The sequence below is a fragment of the Triturus cristatus genome, chromosome 1_2 (genome assembly GCF_964204655.1).
Source record: "Triturus cristatus chromosome 1_2, aTriCri1.1, whole genome shotgun sequence".
Classification (NCBI taxonomy): Eukaryota; Metazoa; Chordata; class Amphibia; order Caudata; family Salamandridae; genus Triturus; species Triturus cristatus.
The window spans coordinates 187,090,236-187,115,383 of record NC_140580.1 but is presented as its reverse complement, the minus strand read 5'-3'; the positions used below and the strand labels follow the sequence as shown (position 1 = coordinate 187,115,383).

General features: G+C 43.5%; 1 protein-coding gene across 2 annotated transcripts in view; it reads right to left on the bottom strand.

The window, feature by feature from the left end:
* LOC146867033 (VPS10 domain-containing receptor SorCS1-like) overlaps positions 1 to 25,148 on the bottom strand; it is a 3,068,338-nt gene that overhangs the window by 455,381 nt on the left and 2,587,809 nt on the right. For both annotated transcript variants that reach the window (XM_085603449.1, XM_085603451.1), the window contains exon 18: positions 13,095 to 13,266. In XM_085603449.1, the coding sequence (XP_085459575.1) occupies positions 13,095 to 13,266 (172 nt within the window). The remainder of the gene's footprint in view (positions 1 to 13,094; positions 13,267 to 25,148) is intronic.

The following is a 25,148-nucleotide window of genomic DNA, read 5'->3' as shown; positions in this document are numbered from 1 at the left end:
TGAACAAATAAGTTATAACAAAATGTAATAATCAACAATTCAACTAAGCCTGGTCCAGACAGCATCAAGACCTCTAGGCCTCAGCTAATGGTGGCCGATACTGAGGGTGCCGAGTTAGGGCCAAAATTTTCCCCACCTCTTGATCAAATTGCAACAACATTTCAGACCGAAAAACGTTCAGTATAGACTACATTTTAACAAACAGCCAATCACAATGCTACACGGATCATGATTTCGAATTCTAGGCCAATTGAACATGGGAAATAGCGGAGCAGCCCAGCTTCTGTGCAGGCAGCAGGGTTGATAGAGTTTGTATGCAGGGTTCTCTGTCTTTATGGGGCCTGATTAGTTTTCCCAAATTCTTTTAGGAGGGGGTGCACTTGGTTGGGGGGAAGAGCAATGACCTCAATAGTCTCCAGAGAAGTAATTAAAGTCCCACACAGATAAGTAGGTTGGCCATTTCCATGGTCAGCTACACTTGTTGGGTTAGAATTATTATTATTTTGTAATTATTTTTTTATTGAGAGTTCATAGACTTGAAGACATACAATAATATCATGTGTAAATACATATTTCAAGATATTAATACAAAAAGATAAATTAACTTAAATCTACAGTACACAATATTACAGGATTATAAATATACATTTCAGGATACTCGATAATGCAATCACAATATTCCCATAATGTAAAAAAAATAAAAATAAAAATAAAAGGATCTTAAGTATTAAAGTGCAAAGTGCTAAATCAGGATACATACCTTAATATGTGCCCTAACTTCTTATACCTATATGTATGTTCTCTCCTTTTATACCCTCTACAGGATATTATCCTGTGTTTCAAACACACTCCAATATTTCTCATACTTTCTTACTGCCCCTGATCTTATAGCATATCTCTTTTCCAATTCTTGTATTCTGGACAGTTTTGCCCTCCATGTATTAAAGGTAGGTACCTTCTCTGTTCTCCATAATTGCAAAATTAGAGATCTGGCTATTAAAGCTGCAATAAACAGACCCTCCTCATGTACAGAGGTAACAGGAGAGCAGCCCAAAACTGCCGTGGGTTTATCAAGTAAAATGAGGGGATCAATTATAAATTTCAGATATTTATCGATCTCTTCCCAAAAGTTCTGAATTTTTGGGCACTCCCATATGATATGCGTCCAGGTTCCTTTCTCTGCACAACGAAAACATTTATCTTCTATTTGCGGGTATATTTTATGAAGGAAAGAGGGTGTTCTATATAGCAACCATTTAGTGTAATATTGCATTTGTTTAAAGTTTGCCCCTCTAAATATAACCGCATTAAATTTGTTAAGCCTATTCCAAGTAGGTTTAAGAATCTGTATATCTTCCCTTTTCTTCCATCTATCCCTAACTTTTTCATATAGGGAGTGAGATTTGTTATCGTCGAAGATCTTAATCCAATTACTAATTTTCCGTTGTGTAGGAGAATTAAGGGCTTCACTAATAGTAATTTTATGACGCATATTTTCCATATCTAGTTTTTCAAATATGAGTTTCAATCTGATAGAAGACCATTTTAAGGTTGTGGTTGAATGTTGGAGCCCCATTTCAATCTCCTCCCAGGTTTTCCAACAGTTCCCCTTAATGAAATTCTGGATTTGGGCATACCCATTTCCTTCCCATAACCTTAATATATTGTTCTCTAACAACCCTATTTCCCCCATATATATATATTTGAAAGCCTAGTTGGGACATTAATTCTAGGAATATCGTAGTGTGCTAACAGCTGAGTTTTTTGTTTAAATAGCCATTGTAAGGTCTTATATCGTACTTTTTTAGGGTACTTAGTCACTCTTGTGGGGTCAATTATATTACACTCCCTTAGGATCCTTTTCATAATAAAGTTATCTACCCCTTGAGGATCTAAAAAGAAAAATCTAAAACTATGATGTGCAAATGTCGCAGAATAGTAATTTCTAATATTTGGGTTAGAATTATTGAGTAAACCACAGCTCCCCACAGCAATTTGGTGGTACCATCCTAGGATTAGTAATACTGGTTGGGGGAAAGGTAACTAGCAGCGTCAAATATTTCCTCAACCGAATGGATCTCAGAATCCATTGCATCCATATCGGAGGACAAATTGTTAGTAATGGATGGTGCGAGCATGCTTGAGGGTCCTTTCCCACACTTGGCTGAAGTTGCTTTTCTTTTTCCCTGGCCCACGTGGGGAAAATCTAGATAAAACTTCACTGTAGTTTTGACCAACCCATACAGAAAGTCCTACCTTAACTGCGTGAGGCAACACTCTCCCACAGAGCCATGGAGGTGTGGCCCTGACCTGTCTCTTCCTGTCAATGACAGGTGAAGACAGGCCCACCTTTGTACTGGGCTTCACCCAGGCAAATCCGGCACAACAGGGAGCAAGTTGGCACTTCATTACATGGTCAGGAAGCTGACCCTACCTCCTCTGAGGGCTTCTGGGACTTGTAGTACCTTGCAGAATAGTGGTTTGTCCCGTGCAGCAGGTTGGTGCTTTATAGTGTGGTCAGGAAGCAGGCCCCACCTCTTCCGACGGTTCCTGGGACTTGCAGTCCCTTGTGGTGCAGAGTTTGTGTCCCACACAGCATATAGCAGATCATTACTTTATAGCGCAGTCTGGCAGCTGGCCCCACCTCCTCCGAAGGCTCTTGGGACTTGAGGTCCCTGCAGTGCAGAGTTCGTGTCCTGTGCAGTGGGTAGCAGGGTAGTGCTTTATAACGCGGTCGGGACGCTGGCCCCTCCTCCACCTGGGGCTCCTGAAACTTGCAGTCCCTTTTGGTGCAGAGTTCATGTCCCGCAAGTCAGTGTGCATAGCTCTGAAATTGCACCAAGGGGTTGTCCTATGTACATTAGGTAACATCCCTGGAAACCCACTCATGCTGATTCTGGGGCCAGATCCTCCATCTGTTGCTATAGGAAACAAGTTGAATGGTAGCAGGGTAGCGACAAAGGCACCACTGACACAATGGTACTGTTTATCAAATGCATGCTTCTCTGGAGGGTTTCAGTAAGTTCCTTGGAAAGGCCATTTGCTGTTCCAGTCAACTCCTCTCTCCCACATTCTTAGATAACTGCCCATTAACAGCCAGTAAGTAACTCCTTCCTCCCAAATGACCACGTCTATTGTTCTCTCGCAGAGACAGTATTTAACACCTCATCAAAAAGCTGATTACTGCCAAAAGGACACACCTACTAACCTCCCACAGGAACAGCATTTAACACCTCATCAAAAAGCTTACTACTGCGAAAAGGTTCACAACTATTGTCCTCCCTGAGGAACAGTATTTAACACCTCATCAAAAAGCTAATTATTGCCACAGGAGAAGCACAGCCTGGTCCACACTAAATTTTTTACAGTTCAGGTTTTCAAATGGAGGCAAGCAAGTATATAAAAAATATCTTTGCAATGTATTTGTCAAAAGTGGATTCACCACTGACTTAGATTGCTGTAGCTGGGTTAGAGCAAGTGCATGCCTCCAGAGCACTGTGGAGTATTGAGTGAGGCCTCTCCCTCCAATCAGGGCACTACTCTCATGCTGCTGGTTGGCTGCATGAGTGCAGTGCCAGGATTGCTGAGGGGAGTTGCTGCATCCAGCTCTTGTGGAGAGAAGAGGACTGGATCAGAGGACGCCGCGTTCAAGTAAGTTTTATTATGTAGCTTGCACATGCCCCGCGCCCCCGTAAATGCTTGCCGCCACTGCATGCACATATAAAAACGATCTCAACTAACCAAAAAATGAGAAAAAAGTAGAACGACAAGACAGGACATTATGACAGGAGCAAGGGTAGGAAATAACAGGGGAGTTTCTGGTACCCCAGGAGACCTCTGCCAAAGGACAACATGCCGAGGGAGTGGAAATACCCAAGTGCAACAAGGGTGCAAAGAACAGGCGCAAACACCCTTTACCTCCAATGGCACATTTGTAATATAATTTCAGGTCTTAAGGACTACGACATACTCATTAGATATATATAAAAGATGCTGAAACCATACGAAAGTCAAAGGACTAAATTTTCATAGAGAAATGAATGTGTTGTCCATAAAATGTACAGTAGTCAGTCTGGAACCTCAGAGGTTACATGACACGTTCTTCAACTCTAAGGCAATGTTCCAACTGCATGCAACTTCAGAAGTAGTTCAAATGCATTTGCTTTCCCTTGATTCCCCTTGGGTACTCATTTTCACATCCTGGAGCAAATAGTACTCGAATGCAAACGTTATTCAACCCGGTTTAGCATGGTGACTGCGCTCGCCTTCGGCAAAGCAGGAGAGGAAGCAAGTACAAACAGTACCTGCTCTGCTAGTTTGTTGTGCTCATCATTTATTTTTCACTTTAAATTTAAAGGTAATTGCGCAGTGTTCCTATTTTGCATATTTTAAGAGGAGGCAAAAGTAATATATTAATTTCTAGTGCTACAACATTTTGTACAATGTTTATTTTGCATTTTCTATTTCGTACTTTTTTGGTGAAAACAGCTCCTGAGTAAGGCTGCATGATTACACTTTCAAATGTATTACACATCTATCTCCAAAACCTATACTTAGTCTACTTAGATCCCCGCGGGAGGGTTACTCTGGCACAACGGTGATGGGCAACCCGTTGGCTAAAATACAAATCTCTTAGGATATAATGGGATTTATATTTTGGCGGACGGGATATCTCTCACTGTTGTGACGGAGTATCCTGTCTGCCGAAATCCGGCCCTTGGTCGTTCTACAGATTGACCTCAAACACGCAATGGCTCCATGGAACTGTAGAGTAGAACATGCAAGAACAATCGGATGGGACAGATCACATTAGGAAACACTGGAACAATTTATACTCCTGTTAAAGAAAGGTAAGCTGGGAAACAAAGAGTTTTCATTTGGAAGTTAGCACAGTAAAACCTCAATTTCTTGCTTTAGCAGGTTTTGTTTGGTATGACCCAAAACGGGATGGGGGTTCTGTTTCACCCCATGAAACCTTCACATGTCTTTTCCCATTGTCTTCGCCTCCACAGCACCATCTTTTAAAACACAAACGTTCAATACCACGTACTATATAATCCTGGAGACATTGGTTACTGCAACAGCGCATCTTACTGTCATTTCCTGCCAAAATAATCTTTTGAGGTTGGCACCCCTTTTGTATCTTGAGAAGTCTATTGTGCTAACATAATGGAACAATGTCTCCTTGCCCTTCTGGCTTGCGACTTTGCAATGTGATGAATTAGCCTGCTCTTGCATCCCCCCATCCCCACCCGGTCATAGCTTCTTGGCTTAGGTGTGCCTTCAGAAGGCATCAAACACTTAAGCAAGCCATAAGTCTAATACAAATGCAGCCAAGTGCCAGTTAGACACCCATAATGACTGAACCAGATGATTTCATTCATTAGCAGAAGACACACATGCCACTATTTTTTAAACTGAGGGCCACGGATAATGGGAGCTTGATTGGACAAGAACCTCTCTGTCATTAAAAGTGAAGAACTCAAGAGCTAGAAGCAGGTGAGCACCAGAACCACACTGTCATTTAGAAGTAAGAGCCTCTGATATATGTTACTAATGGCCACCAGCAACAGCTAAAGCCAGAAGTGCACTGCTATTTAAAGTGAGGGCCTGAGATTCTAGCAATAGATCAAAACCACACCATCATTAATAGGGAAAGCCCTCGGAACAGGTAATAATCCAGAACCACATGGCCATCAAAACTGAAGCGGCAGACACGGGAGCAAGTAAGACATTTTCTGTCATTAAAACTGATAAGCAAGACACTTGTACTAGACCAGATCTTCAGATTCATGGAATGTGAAGGTTCCAGACTTCGACAGAAGGTGACAACCTTACCGAAATAAAACTTGAATGCCCAGACACCTGCAGCAGATACGAACACTAATATTAAAAAAATGAGGACACCAATAGGGCAAATGATTAAAAACTGAGGCCTTTTTTGACGGGTGGCTTTCTTACATCTGAGTAGAAGTTTGGACAACAACAAACAGCAATGGGTGTATCACTGTTCATTAAACCACTTCCCAGAGAAGAGACAGTTAGCAGGACTGTGAATGTGCTAAAAAGAAGGTGGGGCACATGAAGAGAAATCAGGCTTGTGAGTAAACATTTGAATCCATTCTGGTGCATTTCACTGAGAAACTAGCTGCAGCAAAATTTGGCAGTAGGATCCTTTTTATAGGGTACATCCTACTCATGGATTTGAGCGCTATCGAAGAACTCTTTGGAAGACAGATACTCTCTTGTCTGGTAAAGTAAGGAGCTTTACAATAAATCTAGTGATGGCTCCTCCGCTAAGTTGGAGGAGCGTCGCCCCACTGCCTTTTGAAGTGTAAAAAAAGGGAAAATAAAATGATAATTGCCCAAAGATATTATCATGTTAGTTTTCCCCATTGCAGCGTGTTTGTGAGGCGTGGCTGCACTCAGAGCAGGGGAAGGAGTGGTTTGCACTCCCTATGTGAGCATGAGTGCTTTGCCAGCCCTCTTGAGCTACCCAGAACAGTCATGCTCATATACAGTGTCCTCAATGCAGGCTGCATTACGGCCTGTGTGGAGAACATGCCCACCCTTCCAAACCTTGGCGGAGAGCCGTGTCACGGTGCTCAGACCAATCAGCACGCTGCATTGCAGCGTGGTGATTGACTGCAAGGAGCCCTGATGCTTCCTGTCTCCCCCAAGAAGCCAGGACATAGGAGAGGCGGTGGCCGGCCTGCTGGTTGCAATCGGAAATTATGCTTAGAATAGAAATTGCCCTTGTAAGCCTTTAGGTTTCATTAAACCATTGAGAAAGCTTTTGGAAAAATCACAAAAACGAATTTCTCCCTTTTAAGGTTTAAATTATGTAAATCACATGTCACTTGTAAAAAAAACAAGGACTTTGCCAGTGAGATTTCTAGGTTTTAACAGCAAAGGTTGACCTACTATAAGTTCTTTCAGTTACTTACCTGGTTGGGAAGGGAACCAATGCTTGGCACCACTGCACTTTGCTGAAAGTAAAAAATAACTGTACACACTGACGATTATAATGAACGTTTTCCTGGAAAATGAGAAAAGTTAACAGAGGCATAAATGGCCAAAAAACATTGTTTCTTGAAAAGCAAAATCCTAATATTTTCCCACTTTTGCCAGTGGGATTGTGATTTGGACTCTGCTGCCCCGCAGTTCCATTCTAAGGTTTCCCGAGCACAAATCCCCCGGTGGCAACATCTGAAAGTACTTCACTCAGGGTCGGACTGGCCACAGGGTCGGACTGGCCACAGCAGCAATTTGGCATTTTCCTGGGTGGCTGGAAGGGCGGGGGTCAGTTCTGCAATGGTGGGGGCCGGTCTTGTTACTGGGGGTCGGTTTTGCATAGGTGTTGCAATATCGACCCCAAGCCACAAAAGCAGCAGTGCTTCACACTAGCACTCTCTACCCCTGGAAGGGGAATGGGGGTTGCTCCGACAAAATTGCCAGGGCTGCTTTGGGTTCCCAGACCGGCCATGACTTCACTGGCTTACCTTTCAAAAACGCTGTACTTTCATGGCCCACTGCCTTTGCTATAAGGCTCTGTATTCACCTGCCTCATCCTACATTAACTCCATGTTAACCTGGTACCAGCCTGCCAGGTCTCTGTGCTCCAGGTCCACCAAGTTGCTGGTTGTTCCCAAATTCAGGAAAGTTCAGGCGGACGAACGTGTCTTCGTCACAGTTGCCTAAGACTGGATCTCTTCATGATGTTACATCACTCTACAGTCTATCACAGCTTGTTGCAAGCAACAGAAACTCCTCTTTTCATCCATAGCCTTTCCTTTGACTTGTTTGTGCTGCGTCTCCTCTCCGCTCTTTTCAGGGTATCCTTCACTAGTGCCAGGACATCCTTTGTCCTGGGTATGTGTGCAGTTTCTAAATCCATCTTCACCAAGAGATTGTGCCCCTTATGTGACACTTACAAATACAATGTCCCCAGATTTATATTTTCCTTGCATTGCCCTTAGAGTATAATTTGAACTCTGATTGGTGAATGATAACAAATGAATGAACCGTAGGATCTAAGTTAAGATATAAAATGGAATATTTAGATAGGTAAGAACAATGGAGATCACCCATTGAATTTTGGGTTCTCACTTTAGTAAGAACCTAACTCTATAGTAACCAGACATGAGCCAGTATTGTCTCCCTCTGCTTCAAGAGGCAGAACTTTTCGTCAGCCAGTGATCGCCTTAGAACATCATCTTAAGCAGCGCACTAAAAAGCCCCTGCAGCAACTAGAAAGAAGATTTCGGAAGAGATGGTGAAATATGTTTTAATAGATTAAAATGTTTACAGCAGTGCTTAATTTGTGCCGGTGCTTTCCGGTGCTTAGCACCGGCACTTATTTCTCAGGGCCGGGTCTATTGAAGTTTTCTTCAGGACACTGGTTGTGTTTGCCAATGCTTGATGGCAGTGTAGTTAAACTGTTTTGACTATGGTCTGTTTTCTATTTCTAACATACTTTACAGCATTGTCTAATGGGGAGGAGATGAAACTTTGGAACTGGGGAACCAGGTTCGAATCTCTCAACATCTTGTGATCCGGGGCAAATCACGTAATCTCTCCATGCCTAGGAAAAATAAAACAATTACCTTGTGTAATGTAATTTGGTTCTCAGGATATGCGCTTTAATACCCTTAAGGCCACTTCAGGCCATAAAAAGACTGCAAAAATAGCAAAACAAATGGGTAACTCCTTTCTCCATTAGTTGAAGAATTGTGACGCTTCAAAACGAGTGCAGACGACATTCCAGCTGTTTAAGCTCAAATTCAGTTTTGTAGACAAGTGATTTCATATCCAGGGTGGACAAAATCACAGACAACACAAAGAAAGCAAAAGTCCAGGAGGTGTGCATTCATTACAGAATTCCAGGACTTGCTTAATTCATTAAAATAGTTACAGTTCGTTTCAAGTATGTAAATTTATCTTATGTGCATACTCACAAAATTCAGCATAATTCTAATCGTATTCGCACTACATTGGATACCCCCTACACAGACCATTCAGAACATTTCTGGTCCACTTATTTTCGCATACAGTCAATCAATGTGAGTTATGTAAACAATAAAATTGTATTGGTTCCTCTCAAAGTTGTACAGCATCATTGAGGCTTTAATAGTAAATAATGCCTGGGAAAATTGAAATAATGTTAGGGACTTATACTAACAATCACTGGTAAAGACAAGAAGGTTTACATTTTCTTTGATGTCTTTTCCTTAGTTTTCTACTGTGTATGTATAAAAATGCACAAAAAAAGTAAGGGAGGGAAAACACAACACAAGAAAAATTCCATACCAATTTGTAAAATTAGAGTAAAATGTAATAAATAAAACTATATCATAAAACCAAAAATACTGCCATTAGAACCAGAGATATTCAATGTCAATGTTTTAAGTAGATATAGCACCTAGAAGCACAAAGTGCCACTCATGATTATCTGTGCTATATCAGATCAGTCCACCTGAAAGTGTTCCTTCTCAAAGTCTGGCATGAAGAGTTAAGTGCACAGTGGAGGGGCTGCAAGGAGCAGAGACAGCATCACAGATGGTCATCAATGTAGAGGAAAAATCAGGTTGCCTGTCGCAGCAGTCACCGTGGTCTGTTGTTGCTGTATCGCAAAATGCATGCAGCTCTCATGTTGCTAGTGGTCACTGTAGGAAAAAGAATCGGGTTCACAGTTCATCGCTGGCAGCAGAGTCTCAGCTCTAACTAGCCACTTTGAAGTCGTAGAGAGCCCAAATCTTCAGGATTTCACTTTTTCTTCCAGAGGAGGGCACTCTATTGTCAGCCATGGGTCCAGGACCTGGGGAGGCACCTCTTAAGATCAGGGGCCCACTCTAGCATAGGCCAGCAAGGTTCAGGCAGATCCAGTTGCAGGCCCAGGTAAGTCCAGTGTAGTATGCCAGCAGGGCAGTCTGGAAGCCTCAAGAGCTTGTTGTGTCCCTGTAGGTCAAAACAGGAGGTAAGCCATCTGACCATTGGAGTTACTCAGGTTGTCTGAGATAAAGCAAGCAGGTCCAGTCTTCCTTCTCAGAGAGCAGGACAGGCCTCAAGCAGCAGTACATGTCTCTGGTGAACAAGAAAGGTCTCAAGTAGCATGGCAGTCCTCTGTGGAAGAAGGCAGGACTCAAGCAGCAGGGCAGTCCTCTGGGGAACAAGGCAGGACTCAAGCAGCCGGGCAGTCCTCTGGGGAACACTGCAGTCCTTCCTCATGTAATGTCTGCAAGTTCAGGAGTATAATAAAGAGGTGTCCTGAGTGTCCAATATTTATACTGGGTGGATTTCCTATGCTATCCCCTCATCTGGTTCTGGAAAGTTCTTCCCATCCCCTGCCAGGGCTCCAAGTAGTCTGGGATGACAAAAGACTGGGGCCAGTTTTCTTTGTGTTCGCTGGAGGCAAGCCCTTCGAAATGTAAGTGGGGCAGGGAACAGCTCTCCTCCTAGCCATCCTGGCAAGATGGCCCATCCTACCAACTCTAGTCTCCTTTTGACTCACTGTTTGGAAGGAATACACAAAGTCCAACAGCAGAGCCATTCACAATCATGTGACACAGGACACTGGCAGAAGGCACAAAATGTAAGGACAGGAAAATGTCAAGTTTCTAAAAGTGGTATTATCAGAATTGTGACTTAAAATCCAACCATACCATTAATGAGGAATTTAAATTAAAATTTAATTGAGTCTAGAAATGACAGCAGTCCCATTCAAATGTTAGCCCCTATTAACCGTAATAAGGCAGCCCAATGTAAGTCAATTGGAGGGGTCAGGCTTACAGTAATGAAAAGCAAATGTAGGAGCTTTCACTACCAGGACATGTAAAACTTGAACCCACATGTCCTAATTTTCAAATAAAAGAAACCCTGCCCGATGGGCATTTAGGGCCTACCTCAGAGGTGACTTATATGTACTAAATGTGTCAGTTAGGTATATGCCAACTTTCTCATGTTTTAGGGAGAGAACACAAGCACTTTAGAACTGGTTAGCATTTAAAAAGTGTACAGTCCTAATGCCAACAAAAACGGGTCCAGCAACAGAAGGCAAACATCAAGGGAAAACCCTGCGAAAAAAGTGAGGTCCAACGGTCAGGCTGCCGTATTTTCCACCATTTGGAAAGATAAAGTTTTGATAGTCTAGAATATATGTTGTTTCGGTATTCCAGTGAGAACAAAACCAGGAAGACAATCAGGAAATGTGTTTGTAAAAGGACCAGCAGAAGGAATATTCAACACAGTTGTCATAGAAAGAAGAACTCATTCTAGACCACAGCACGGATTTGTGCTGTGAAAGCGGTCACACCACAAAAAAGAGTGTACAGTATTTCATGATGATCAGTTACATAGCTGTACAGTTTTCATACTTTTGGTGCCTGGTTCGTGCTTTATAAATTCAATTCCCAGAAGTATATTTAAATAAATGTGTTTGCATGCGAAAGCATGTTTGCTCAAACTTTTTTTGTAATCAACATTTTTAAGTTAAATTCCTATTCTAGAAAATATCAAGCAATTGTGGTTAGGATGATTGAATGTATGTCCCTGGGACAGTCCATTCCAGTGACGCTGAATGCCTGGGTTGTGTATATGCCATATGTACACTTAGATTACAAAATGCATTCATAGACCTCAAGGGAAAATATCCAGACTGTGTGTAGATATTTAACAATGAAAATGGTGGCACTCATGATAGAACCTTCACTTAAAATTCAAGTTGACCAGATCCAACCTACCCTCCATGCTAAACAGGCAAAATAATGTTTTATTCGGTTGCATCTAGGAACTGTCACTACTGTCTCTTTGTATAATGTGGTTTCAACTGATATTTTAATATAAACAGTGCAATACTGTAGAGTGAATGGTCTAGTGTCCTAAAACCCATGTGATGCAACTTGATCAATACAAATAATGTTCTCTTGGTCAACTGAAATTTTTGTTGGAGAAGGTGAATTTGATATTGCAGCAGGAATATTGAATGTGAGAGTTGGGGGCGGGGGGCAATGGAGTTAAAAACTTAAAATCTGTAGGCAGCTGGGAAAAGCCAATTAAATAGTCTAACGCTTTGTGACCAAAGTGGATTCTGGGATATATGAGACTTACAGGTGCCGAGCAATGGACTACGTTCTCTCAAAAAGTTGCACAACACTGATACCAGGCGAGACGTGTTGTACGTGCATCTTGCACCTTTGGTAAGAGAAGCCCTCGTATGCTCCGCCCTTTAATATTTGACAAATTGAGATGGTGAAACAGAAGGGGGTTTTAGCCTCTTTGCTATGAGGACATCTAGTGGTTGAGGGTCTCTACAACAAGGACTGTCTTGTTACAGGAAGTACCATTTATTCATGTTAATGGGACATGTTAATACAAGATTATAAGTGAAACTGTAAATTGCTCTATATAGTACTTACTACCCCTGACAAGGCACTGAAGGGCTTTGAGGCAAGTAGTATGCTACTCCAGAATCCAAGATTACAGTTAAATATTTAGTAGATTAGTAATATGTATTTTTCTCTTATAGATCAGTTGCATCAAGTTAGTGCTCTTGAGTTCTTGTGGTGGCTGCAATTGGTTTCCAGGCCATGTTTAGGGTTGTTTGCACTAGCTGCTATATAAAGAGGTGTTTTGTATTCTTCAGTGCGTCACAACACTTCGAGGATTGAATTGTCATGGCCAATGCCTCTTGTACTCCAGTCACATCTTTCTTCTTTCCAGGTTACATTGGGCTTGTTTTGGTAATTTCTTTTTCCTTGTTTTGAATTGCTTATTTTTCTCTTGTACGGTCTGCTGTGCTGAGTGTTTTTTTAATGCTTTGTGCATTTTCCTCTCTTCCTACCATCTGTATATCATGGCTCCTTTCCTTCTAAGCTTATTGTGGGTACCATTCTCTATTATCTGCTTTTTTTTCGGTCACTCTGGTAGACAGTGGGGAGATTGCTGGGGAAGGTCACCCCTGTCATCCCTAAGCTAAGAGAGGCTTGACCTGTCATTACCAAATAACACTGACTTCTGACTTAACTGGAAAAGACAAATAAAGCATATGGAGTTGCGATATTTTACACACATCCAATGTATTAGGAAAATCAACTTACCTCCTCCAACTGGACTGCAAAAGTCACATTATGCCCTTGCTCTGCTGTCAGCCTGCCATCCGAAGTGACAATTCTCAGCCCCTGCGGTGCCTTCCCAGGACACTGTTGAGGTTTAGCTGTGTACCGCTCTCTCACACCATCTGTGCAATTGTTGGACACCACTTTCCTGTATCTGTAAAGGAAACCAGAGCATAAGGGAAAATCCTATATACAGCACAATATCGTCTTAGACACAGCCATCTAGCAAATAGAACAGCACATTAAATATATGTTGCTCACCTATTAATTACAAGCCGCCCAATGAGAACACTGATTATTACTCAGTCTTTATGTTATAATCGCTGAAAGATTACTTTCTTTTCAGTGGTAAGGTAAGCAATGATATGAATGGCAGGAAAATGAGACCAAACCTCAATGAATTTTGTGTTTCAGGTTCGTAGAGGACAGGCTTCTCAAAGGTATCTGTGCACTTAAATGAGTCTCATGTGCACGAGTGGATGCATTTCTGGGGCGGAATCAGGGCCGGACTGGGAACAGAAACCGGCCCTGGCAAACTGATCAGCCGCCTTCCCCTCTGGGGTGAGGGGGAGAGCAGCCGAGCAGTTTGCGAGGGCCGGTTTCGGACGATTTTGTTACGGCGATTGCCGACCCCCGGTAACAAAAACGGCCTCCAAGCGGCCTAAAACCGGCCCCCACCCTAGCGGCCTGCCGTGGAAACGCCCGGTGCCCGCTATGGCCAGTCCGGCCCTGGGCGTAATGCTCAATGAGTCACGGAGTCGGAAATGATGGGAGCTTAACATTGGAAATGGCATTTATTAATACGGAATAACTGCCACTTCTTCTGTATTTCGGCCTCTTCTGCTTTCCGGAAGTCTGTTATAACTGGTGTTAGAGACAATTCTGGGATGTGGCTATTTATAGGAATTAGCAATCCCTTCTGCCTATCAGACACTGATAGTTATTTCCTTCAAGGACTGGATTCAATCCGCTTTTGCAATTAGGGAGTGTACACCCCCCATAAATCAGAAAACGTCGAGCAGGAAGGCTTGTTTTCCTCAACAAGAAGAGATATTGTGATGGTGAAACACAAATAAAGTTAGCAAGTGCAAATAGACTTTATCTTCACGTTGCCATATGAACGCCTTTCTTTCTGATTACATAAAAGGTTCAGGTGTGAGTAGCGCTGTGAATCTGTGATAGCAGCAGTTTCTCGGAAGCGCTCCTTAATTTCTTTGAGAGTTCTTGAAAAGTTTGCAACGTATTCAAAACAGAGGTTAAAGTCTACAGTAACTTCTGTATTTTCAAAGCGCCCTTTAGAGAAGCAGGCCAAGAGAGAATATGCGGTCTGTTTCCAAAATAGAGAGCTTCGCTATTGTGTACAGCAGACCCGGAGTGGCTGACTCACACCACTCTGCTGAATAAAGCAGATAGTCGAGGTACTTAATATGGTCCAATCAGTGAGTGTCAGTTTCTTTTTTTTTGTAGACACGATTTAATTCTATGGGGGTTCCTTATGAAGCCAACACAAGGAGATCATGGACGGAGCACTGAAACTTTTCAGACACTCACCCCCAGTCACAGATCTGGGTTGAATCCATCATCATTCTTTAGCTCACTTTGCCACTCCAGTTCAGACACAGCTATATACAAACTAGTCGTGACCCTGTGCCTCATGGGAACAGTCCAGCCCGAACTGCCAAGCCAGGACTTCCCTGAAACGGAAACAAGCCTTTTGGGACCGGTTTCTTGGTAACACCCTTCATCAGGCAGGCTAGCTTGAATCCCGTGGCAAAGTGAGCAAGGGACCCACGTCTGGGCATACCCTGCCAACTTAGGGCGAACAAGGCAAACACAAGGAGGTGATGGCGGAGCTCAAACTTTTTAGACACTCACCCCCAGTCACAGAACTGGGTTGAATCAAGACTAATTTGCATATAGCTGTGTCTGAACTGGGGTGGCGAAGTGAGCTAAAGAATGATGATGGATTCAACCCAGATCTGTGACTGGGGGTGAGTGTCTGAAAAGTTTCAGTGCTCTGTCCATCGTGTCCTTGTGTTTGCCCTATTTATGATTGCCTTACGCATCGTTGCGTCACTTTTTAGTGACGCTGCGGTGGAGTAATCAATGTGCCATACTGCGCCCTATTTACAAAGTGACAAATCTAGGCAGATGCTGCACTTTGTAAATGCCTGCGCTACATTATACCTGCGTCAGGGTTAATATATGTCCACGGAAAAAAGGCTTATAGAAGTGGTGCAGTGAAATCTGTGAGATTTCACTGTGTCACTTCTACAACTTGACTGCGTCAAATCCTTACACCTCCTTTAAGCAGACGTAAGAAGTGATGCAGGGCCTTTCACATGTGACTCACCGATGTGTAATGACACCATTGCTAGAGTTGCGTCAGTTGAATGACACTCTCCAGCAATGCGTCATCACTGCGCTACCAGATGCATCAAGATTGCCAACGTATCTGATCAATCCTTGCGACATAGAGTGCTGTAGTGTAAATACGGCACATCCATGGTGTCGCAAGGAGGGCGTAAGGATAAGCGTTGCATCGCTGATTTCCACCAGCGGTGCAACACTTTTCATACATGAGGCCCTATTTTAGTTTGGGCACACTGATAACTGGTTTAACTCACATAGGGGCATATTTACCAGCTGGCGATAAAAATGTATCGCTATTTTCATAGAAGTTCCCTCTGATTTATCTGTAGGAAAGCACATGCTGGCGCACAAGTCGATTTTACATTTATCAGTTCAACCTGTAACTTACAAGAGTGACCTTCGAATCCCTGCTCTTGTTCTTCAGGCGAATGGATCTTTGCCACTGTTTTAGAATGGAGCATATATCAAACATATCTCAATTTTGCATTATCATTACAGTTAATTATTTCAGTCAATGATGAGAGTTTAAGTTAGGTTTGAAAACCTTTATTCTTCATTAACAGTTTAGTAGATTTTCTTTTGTCTTTTTATTGCATTAGTAAGCCAGATAAATCCATTTACAGAAATATCAAGAAATTCATGATTAGAAATCAATAGAAGGCATGAATTAGACAAGCGTGTTCCTTAAAGGAATTAGTTCCTATTCTATATTGTATTGAAATCAGGTTGGAATAGAACCAATGAAGAGCTCTTGGAAAGAGCGAGATCGGTGGAGCATTCAAAAAGTCGAACTCCTCATGGACAGCAGTTCAGGGAAACTCAGCTGAGTCTCCCTAGGTGAACAGCAGGTGTGGCAGTAGCTTCACCTGTAAAATCATACATACCACAAGCTAGTGGCTCTACGAGTGGCAGCGAAGGAAGAGAGTAAAAAGAATTGTAGGGAAATGGCAAAAAGCTCCCTCTTTAAACTAGGAATCACACACTAATATAAACCTCTAAAACATGCATCATTCCATTCCTATGTTAGATCATCGTGAGCCAATGAGAAGCAATCGTATGATGGTCTGCAACTTCTTCCTTCATTCACACAGCAAACTCGCAATGGCGGCAGATCACAAACTAACAGTATTGGTTAGTTGCTAAAAATGTATATGTTGTTACTGTTGGTCTGAGTTCTCATGAGACCACCAGCAAGTCTAAACTATCAGCTATTCAGTGTTCCACTGTGTAACAATGAACTTCTCTACAACATCCTGATTAAGTCATGAGATTCATGTTTTCATATAAGCATTCATTGTTTTAATATACTAGTCTCTATACATCATTGTATATACAATGAGAACATTCAGCTTAGGAAAAGAAGAAATACGTTTTAATAAAGTCAGCACATTCTACAGCAATGACAAGTTTTAGCAACCCAAGTTGAGGGCATCAAACAGGTACATTTGTGCATAGTTCAGCACCTCTGAAAAGCATTTAATTATCAAAGAAAAGAAAGTAGGAAAGATAGAAAAAAAGGATGAGGCCTAGCCTTGCCCTTGCAATGAAATGACAGTAGAAATGAATACTTAGTGCAAATAAACAAGTTGTACGTTAATTTTTTACACGTCATTTAAAGGCACATTGCCCTACCTATCAGTTCTGCAAAGTAGTTTCACGTTGATGACTAGCTAGCGTTCAGCTTTATTATTCGATTTTTTTTGGGGGCTAAATTTTCCTGCTCTATCACACAGAAGCATGTTTTCGGTTAAAATTTACAAGTGGGTTAAATTTGCTCATGTGAATAGGTAATGCTGATTTACGTAAGTTATAGGACAATTTTAAATACGGAGGTAGCTACACCTTTTTGATAGCAAAGGGCTAGGAGGATCTGCAAGGTTAAGCTGTGCAAAGAGTAGCCATTTGGAACACATTCCCAGCCAAAATGTGGTGTCTGCCAGTTCAGTAACATTTGAATGCCTGCACCAGATAAACGTTTTCTAGGTTTGTTTTGCTCTCCAGCACCTACAGATGCCTGTGGGGAAAAAGTGGGCCATATAAGTGTAGTCTGTCAATTAGTTGAGAATTCTGACGATGCACAACTCTGGTAATTTCCCTTTTAAACTAGTAGCTGCACAATGCACAGTTTTCTGTTTGCTGACCATTTCATAAGCAATTCCTGGCCAGGACACCAACCCACCCAAATTGTTTCCTGGCTTACAATCTCTATTAGCCTACAGTGAGTTCTAAGCCCAGCATGACCTCACCCATCTGCCGTGGGTCTGTTATTTGAGTTTTTGCACTAAGGTGTCTTTAAAGATCTGTGGGTGGTTATGTCTGTTGGTTTCACAGAGAGGTGGAAGAATGTATTTTCTCTATTTTTTGTTTTTCAGAGGGTTCAGAATGAACGAGAAGAGGGATAAGCCTTTAAAGAAAATTCCACTGCACTCTTGGAAATTCCATTATGTTGAATTTGCTTTTTAAAAGGAGGTCTGGGAGGGGGTTGATTACCACAAAGCATTATGCCAGCATAAGAACATCATGTAAGAGTACAGATTGCGGGAACTGGTGTTTGATAGAGTGGAGCGGGCCCACAAATGGTGCATGCAGATTTTGTTTAAAAAAATTATCTTCTTACCTCTGGAAATTAAGAGTAATAAATGCCACCATTTGTGAAATTGAAGGATGTCTATCTGTACCCCTGTTTACTGGACAGTGGTCATTACCTCATGCTTGTTGCCTGATTTAAAATACTTGGCTGGGGTAATCCATTTTCCTCATAGCGAAACCTAGATATCCTGTAGATAATACCCTTAGTCTACTGGAGTACTTGATACTGGCACTTAAACAAGCCTTGCCCATTCAGACAAGGTTAGTAGCCTTCAGAAAATTCCTGGCTATCAGTAAGCATTGGGAATACACAATATAGTCTGCTATGAACTGTTGGGAAGTGATTGGCCAAGCTATGGTACTTGCGTCTTGTGGATGGAGAATTTGGAAATTCAGAAAACCCTGCACAGAGTAATCCTGTGGCCACAGAGAGAAATTTATAGTTAGCTTGTACGTTTGTATGACTTTTGTGGCCTCCATTACAGCAAGCCCTCACAACTTTAATACTACCACTTGAATTGTCTGTGTAAACAGCACTGGCTTCAGCTCTCTTGAATTGTGTTCCACTTGGCTCCACTGCTTTGTGTGACAAGCACCTGTTGTGGGAGACAACAGCTGTATATTTGTGGATTCAAGCGGAGTAGGCAGGGAAAAAGATCTCCTCACACAATGCTCCATACTCATCCCATAGCCACACCATCTTCTACCACTGGACAATTTTCAAACTATGCAATGGTGTAGACTTAGGTAATTTACAAAGTCAAGCCACCTGTCTCTGGGACTGGCGTACTAGTGCATCTTAATCTCCAGAAATGTCAGAGTCCTCTGTGGATGTACTGATGGAGGGGAATGAGAAAAATCAGGATGACTACACACACTACTGGGTTACACTTGTTCGATGTCACTTTTCAGTGAAAGCTTTTTCAACTGGTTATTTACACTTCACTGAAGATTCCTGCAAGATGTTATCAATCTCTTGGATCCATTTTGAGATCCAGTCTTCCACATTAACCACACAAGTAAGTGTGATGCAGAATATTTCATGGAATATCCCCTAAGCTTCTATCTGACCAATTGCTCCTGCTGGGTCAGACACTATGGGTGGCAATAACATGACAGTAGGACATTTTTTTAACTTAGACAAAACAATCATATACCCAAAGGACATCATTGTTTACACTGGTTACTGGCAAATGAGAGCAGCACAATCAAATATGCATGCCTTGTCTTGAACTGTATCAAGGAGATTGCCCAAGTCTCAATAGACTTCACACCACTGTCTGCTGACTCGTATTTGATTGTCAATCTGGTTCCTATATATACACCCCTCATAAGTAAACTTTGATAAAAGAGAAAGGACTTGCTATTATACACCCAATGATACGGAATTCTCTACCTATAGTTCACTGGTAAAATGCTCAGCTTGCCCTCAGAAAAGAATTAAACACATTATTGTTCAGTATTCATCGGACTGTTACTTTTCTAAAGTGTAATTGGTTTTGGGATCTGCAAGGTAGGCTACATGAGACACATACGATTCACTTAAAGGAGTATGTTAAAGAAATGGGGATACCTGACAACATTCCTTTGTAGCCAAATACAATGACAGACATCTGTGATTTGTGCCTGAGTTTAACTTTAATAAAAGTGTGAGATGTACAGACTGTGCGAGACTGCCAGCTGCTGCAGTGCTTCTCAGACTAACTTGGTCGCAGAAAATGCAGACTGAAGACACAACGTCCGCATAGAAGTATCCCAGAGGATTCTTTAATGTAGTCAATGAAAGATACTTGTGAGATCCGGGGTCACTTTATTATGGGACTGGACAAACAGCAGAAATCTCATACACAGAACGAGCCTCTTGCGATTACTGAATGGCTGAAGTTGGAAGTTTATGCAAGTACTGCACTCAAGGTGCATACAGCATTTAATGCACAAACAAGCCACTCTCCTGAGATCTGGGTAACGGGCCACAGCTTTTATCATGAGTAAATGCAAGCTGAAAGAGTCAACGGAATAGATTGCTTGTCAAACAGGGCTATTCTTGTTGGGTAAATGGACGTAGGTGCCACAAAGACATCAGGACTTTCCTTATGGGAAACAATGGACAACCAACTACTTAACCATGCAGATATTCTGTAATCGTGGCTGCTCAAGTGGAAAACTAAAGCAGCCATGAACATTCTTAGTGTTAGGGTTGACTGCTGTCCCACTTGTCCTAACACTGTTCCCCCCCAGTTCAAGCCATCACTTACAAATTCTAGTCAGGGTGCAAGAGGTGGTTTAGGGAGATGTCAGCAGTGGAAAATGTGAAATGGCGACTGTGGCCAATGTGTTGGTTTACAGTACTTGCAACAGAGGTCTCCATGCTGAGAACTAGAGGCCGCAAAGTCTGTTTAAGTGCCCATGCAGGTGAGCCCGTCCTCTATTCCCTAGTCACCACATCTAAACCCTGTTACGAATTATGGAAATGTCATTAAAAAGACAAAAACATGTCCATTGTCTGACCATCCTAGGAAGGTGGCGAAACAGGGCTGACTTACATTGGTCCAGCTTTTGAACCCGAGTGTAACAACTAGCTGACACACCCCATCTGTATCCTGTGCTGTTCAAAGAATGGGGTCTCTGATGAGAACGAGAGGACCGGGTAAGGGTCATGTAGGATGTCCCCAAAAGAGGATTAAGGGGAAGTGCAGGAGAGCATAGTTCTTGGTGCAAAATTGGAGGCCCTGCTGCTGGAGGTGGGTCAGCACAGAGACAAAGATGGTCTGACAGGAGGCTCAGGAGGACCGCTCAGTGATCAAAGGGGCAGGCAGATGCTCCTCAGTAAAATGGAGTCTCACGAAGAAAGAATGGTGAGGCATGGAGGAGATCCTTTCTGAGAATTAAGGACCAGAAACATTGAGGCCCTGCTTAGTCTAAAAAATATAGCATAACTTCAGTAAGCTGGTTGGAAAACAGTGAGAAAACAACCAGGCAATGAACTAGCGAAAGCATGAACTTAATGAAAGTAGCCCATAAGAGGTATCCCCTGAGGTGTGACAGAAGGACTGACAGGAAAAGCCTCCTAGTAAAGATAAACTGTTCCCATAACCAACTGGAAAAAGTGGAGGTGAAAGAGGGGCCTCGAACAGCAAGTTCCCAGTTGTGTGATAGATTTGACCAGCAAGGCTTCTGCTTGTTGGCAGCCTAAAGAAAGAGAGACAGCAGAAGCTGTGACATGGAATAGAAGGACAGAGGGATTCTCGCCACAATATTTAGTAAAGATTTTGAAGGAGAGGAAGAGAAGATATGCCTTTAAAATGTGGTAATTCAAGCTCTCTCAACCTTAATTCCTCTAATAAAAGAAACAGGGTGTCAATCAATCAATCAATCAGGGGGTTTATAAAGCGCACTACTCACCCATGAGAGTCTCAAGGCACTCGGGGGTGGGGGGGTGCAGCTCCTGATCAGTCAAAAAGAGCCAGGTCTTGAGGTCCTTCCTGAATGTGTGCAGGGTAGGGGAGCGTCGGATGTTCACAGGGAGCTTGTTCCAGATCTTGGCTGTGATGTAGGAGAGCTCTTCCGCCTGCTCTGTTTCTGTGGATGCGGGGGACCTCTGCCAAGGCGAGGTCGGCGGAGCGGAGGTTCCTCTTGAGTACATGGAAGGAAACTCTCTTATTGAGGTATTTGGGTCCGATGTTGTTGAGGCGTGGGTGAGGAGTTTGAATGTGGCCCTCTTCTCGACGGGGAGCCAGTGGAGGTCTTGTAGGAGTTGGGTCATGTGTTTGTGGCGCGGTGTCCCGAGGATGAGTCTGGCTGCAGAGTTCTGGATGGTTTGGAGTTTGTGTAGAAGAGTTCTGTTGATTCCAGCATAGAGGGAGTGGGTGATGGTCCTTCTGCAGTCAGAGGGGATCAGGTCTTGCGGAGGGTGCGCAGGCAGTTGAAACTGGCGGAAGCAACGGCGTTGATCTGGCGGTTCATGGAGAGGGAGGAGTCGAGGATGATGTCGAGGTTTCGTGCATGGTCTGTAGGGGTGGGTGGATTCCAGAGGGCCACCAAGTGTTGTCCAAGGAGGTGGTGCAGGGTCCCAGGATGAGGACCTTTGTTTTCTGTGAGTTGAGCTTCAAGCAGCTGCCTTTCATCCAGGCTGCAACTTCCTTCATTCGTTCCTGGAAGCAGAGTCTGGTGTCTTCGGGATTCTTCGTGAGTGAGAGGAAGAGCTGGGTGTCCTCGGTGTAGGATACTATGCTGAGCCCATGCTGTCTGACGATGGCGGCAAGGAGGGCCATGTAGATGCTGAAAAGTGTTGGGCTGAGCGATGATCCTTGGGGTACTCCGCAGTTGATATCAGTGGGTTCGGAGAGGAAGGGAGGGAGTCTGATACTTTGTGTTCTGCCAGAGAGAAAGGATAGGATCCAGTCAAGGGCGGTTCCCTGTATTCCTGTGTCATGAAATCTGGCTGCTAGCGAGCGATGTGAAACGGTGTCGAAGGCTACGGAGAGGTCTAGAAGGATGAGGGCCGCAGTGTGAACCTGGTCTAGTAGCATGCGGATGTCGTCAGTGGCGGCAAGGAGGGCTGTCTGGGTGCTTTGGTTGCTGCAGAATCCCGACTGGGTGGCGTCTAGGATGGACTTCTCTTTGATGAAGGCGGTCAGCTGAGCATTTACGAGCCTCTCGGTGACTTTGGCCGCAAAGGGGAGCAGAGAGATGGGCCGGTAGTTTTTCAAGTCCGTCATGTCAGCCGCTTGTTTTTTGAGGAGGGATTTAACCTCCGCCTGTTTTCAGTCATCTGGAAAGATGCTGGATCTGAAGGAGGCATTGATGGTCTGTCCTAGTTCACGTTGCGATGGCAGCTTCGGCCTTGTGTAATATGTGTGGTGGGCAGGGGTCCTTCGGGGCTCCTGAGTGGTTTTCTTCATGGTCGGGGTGATGTGTTCGATGGTGGCGGGATTCCAGGTCGTAACGGTAGGCTTGTCGGCGGCGGTGGGGGGTGTCCGACTTCTGTTCGCTGAGTTGTTGTAAAGGACCTTGATCTTCAGATGGAAGTAGAAGCTGAGCTTGTTGCAGAGTTCCTGGGAAGTTGTGACGTCTGTTGCTTCGCTGGGGGTTTGGTGAAATGTTGTATGACGCTGAACAGTTCTTTGGCGTTGGTCACGTTGGTGTGGACTTTGTCTCTAATGAAGGTCCGTTTGATGTCTCTTATGCGCTGGTGGTATTCCTTCAGGGCGCTCCTGTGGTTGTTTCATACTTCCGTGGTTTTCAGGTTTCGCCAGGATTTCTCTAGGCGTCTGCAGGAGCGCCTGGCTTCTTGAAGTTCAGTGGTGAACCAGGCGGCCTTCAGGGGCATTGTTTGGCGGGGTGGCGGAGGGGTGCTAGCTTGTCGGCGCAGCAGGAGATCAGTGGTGAAATTCTATGGCTGCGGCGTTGGTGTCGGTCGTGGCGCTGGGGGGGTCTTGGAGGAGAGTGGTGTTGATGTGTTTCTCTGTGACTTTGCTCCAGTTCCGCACGGGGCGGGCTTGGGTGTGGTGGTGGTGTTGAAGGTGTGGCAATATACAAGACAGAAAATCCCGGACATTAGCTTGATGCTGGAAACACACCGGGTCAGGGTTGACTTAACATTCTCTCCAGTTTTGGATGGTAGCTAAAACCAAAATGCTGGGAGTAGCTATAATGTGTCAAGAAGAATTTCTAATTAACACAATACGAGACCAAAAACGATTGCAAGAGACAACCTCATTGTAGAAGGCGACCTGAGTATAGCGTGTGATCAAGATCTAGATAGGTCATAACAAACTTCACATCACACTAGGGACATGGTCTCAAACCATATGAAATGGTCAATAGATCAGGGCAAAGATGAAGTGCTTATACTTCTTCATCTGTCTGCTGCTTTTGTTACTGTCCCCCACACCACTCTTTTACATTGTCTTGCCAAATTGGGTGTGGGAGCTACAGCATAGGACTGGCTTAAATCCTTCTTGGAATCTAGAGGTCAGTTGGTCTGGACTACTCCATTCGCTTCAGAGGTGAAAGCTGTGAATCAAGGTTGTCATTAAGGCTCCTCATTAAGTCCGACTCTTTTCAATGTCTTGATAACACCTTTGGTCTCAATTGTGGAGTCTTTTGATTGCAAAAGAAATCCTGATGCTGATGATACCCGACTGCTTTTGGACTATGATGGACCCTCGGCTTCAAGGACTGCACGCTTGCAGTCTTCAAGTGGATGCAGAGCAGCAACATCGATAAAACTGAGATTATTTTGTTCATATCCCATAATACAAACTGGTGGGAAGACATCTGGCCCTCTTTACTGCTGCTTCCCTCTTCCTTCCTGCTTTGGTGGTTCAAAACGTGGGGTTAAGTTAGACAATCTTTTATCCATGCAATCTCAGATTTCCATGGTAGTGGGTCAATGCTTCGTGATGCTCTGCACTCTTAGGATATTTTTGTTCCTTTTACCCCTGCATTGCAAGAAAGCTGTTATCCATGCCTTGATTACATCGCGCCTGTATTATGCTAATGCCCTCTACCTTGGTGTTTCTGAAGCCTTGTTAGGTCACCTTCAGGTGGTTCAAAATCATGCTGCAAGGCTTCTCCTGCGTTTTCCCAGCCACACTTCCATCTCTCCTCTTCTTAATTTCCTTAAACTGGTTGCCTGTCAGGAAAAGGATCTTATTTAAATCCCTCATCCTGAGCCACAGGGAGTGTTTCAAGCTTGTCCAGGATACCTTGCTATGAGATTTGTGCCCTATTGTCATTCCAGAGTGTTGCGTTCTGCATCAGCCACTTTGTTGGCTGTTCCCAGCAATAAATACATGAAGAAAGGTGGTACAGGTACTTGTTTCTTGCAGCTAAAGCATGGAACAGGCTTCCATGCAATCTGTGGAATATTCCTCTGCAGGCCACCTTCAGAAAGCAGTTAAAAGCGTGGCTCTTCTCCTTTGCGACTAGGATCCACATACATTCTGTGCCTACTTGCTTGGCTGTTAGCACTGGGACACTTAAGTAGATGCGCACTCTACAATTTCCTCATTCATTCATTCATGATCAGGCAGTTAATGGCTGATTCGGAACAAGTTCTGACAGCTGTCT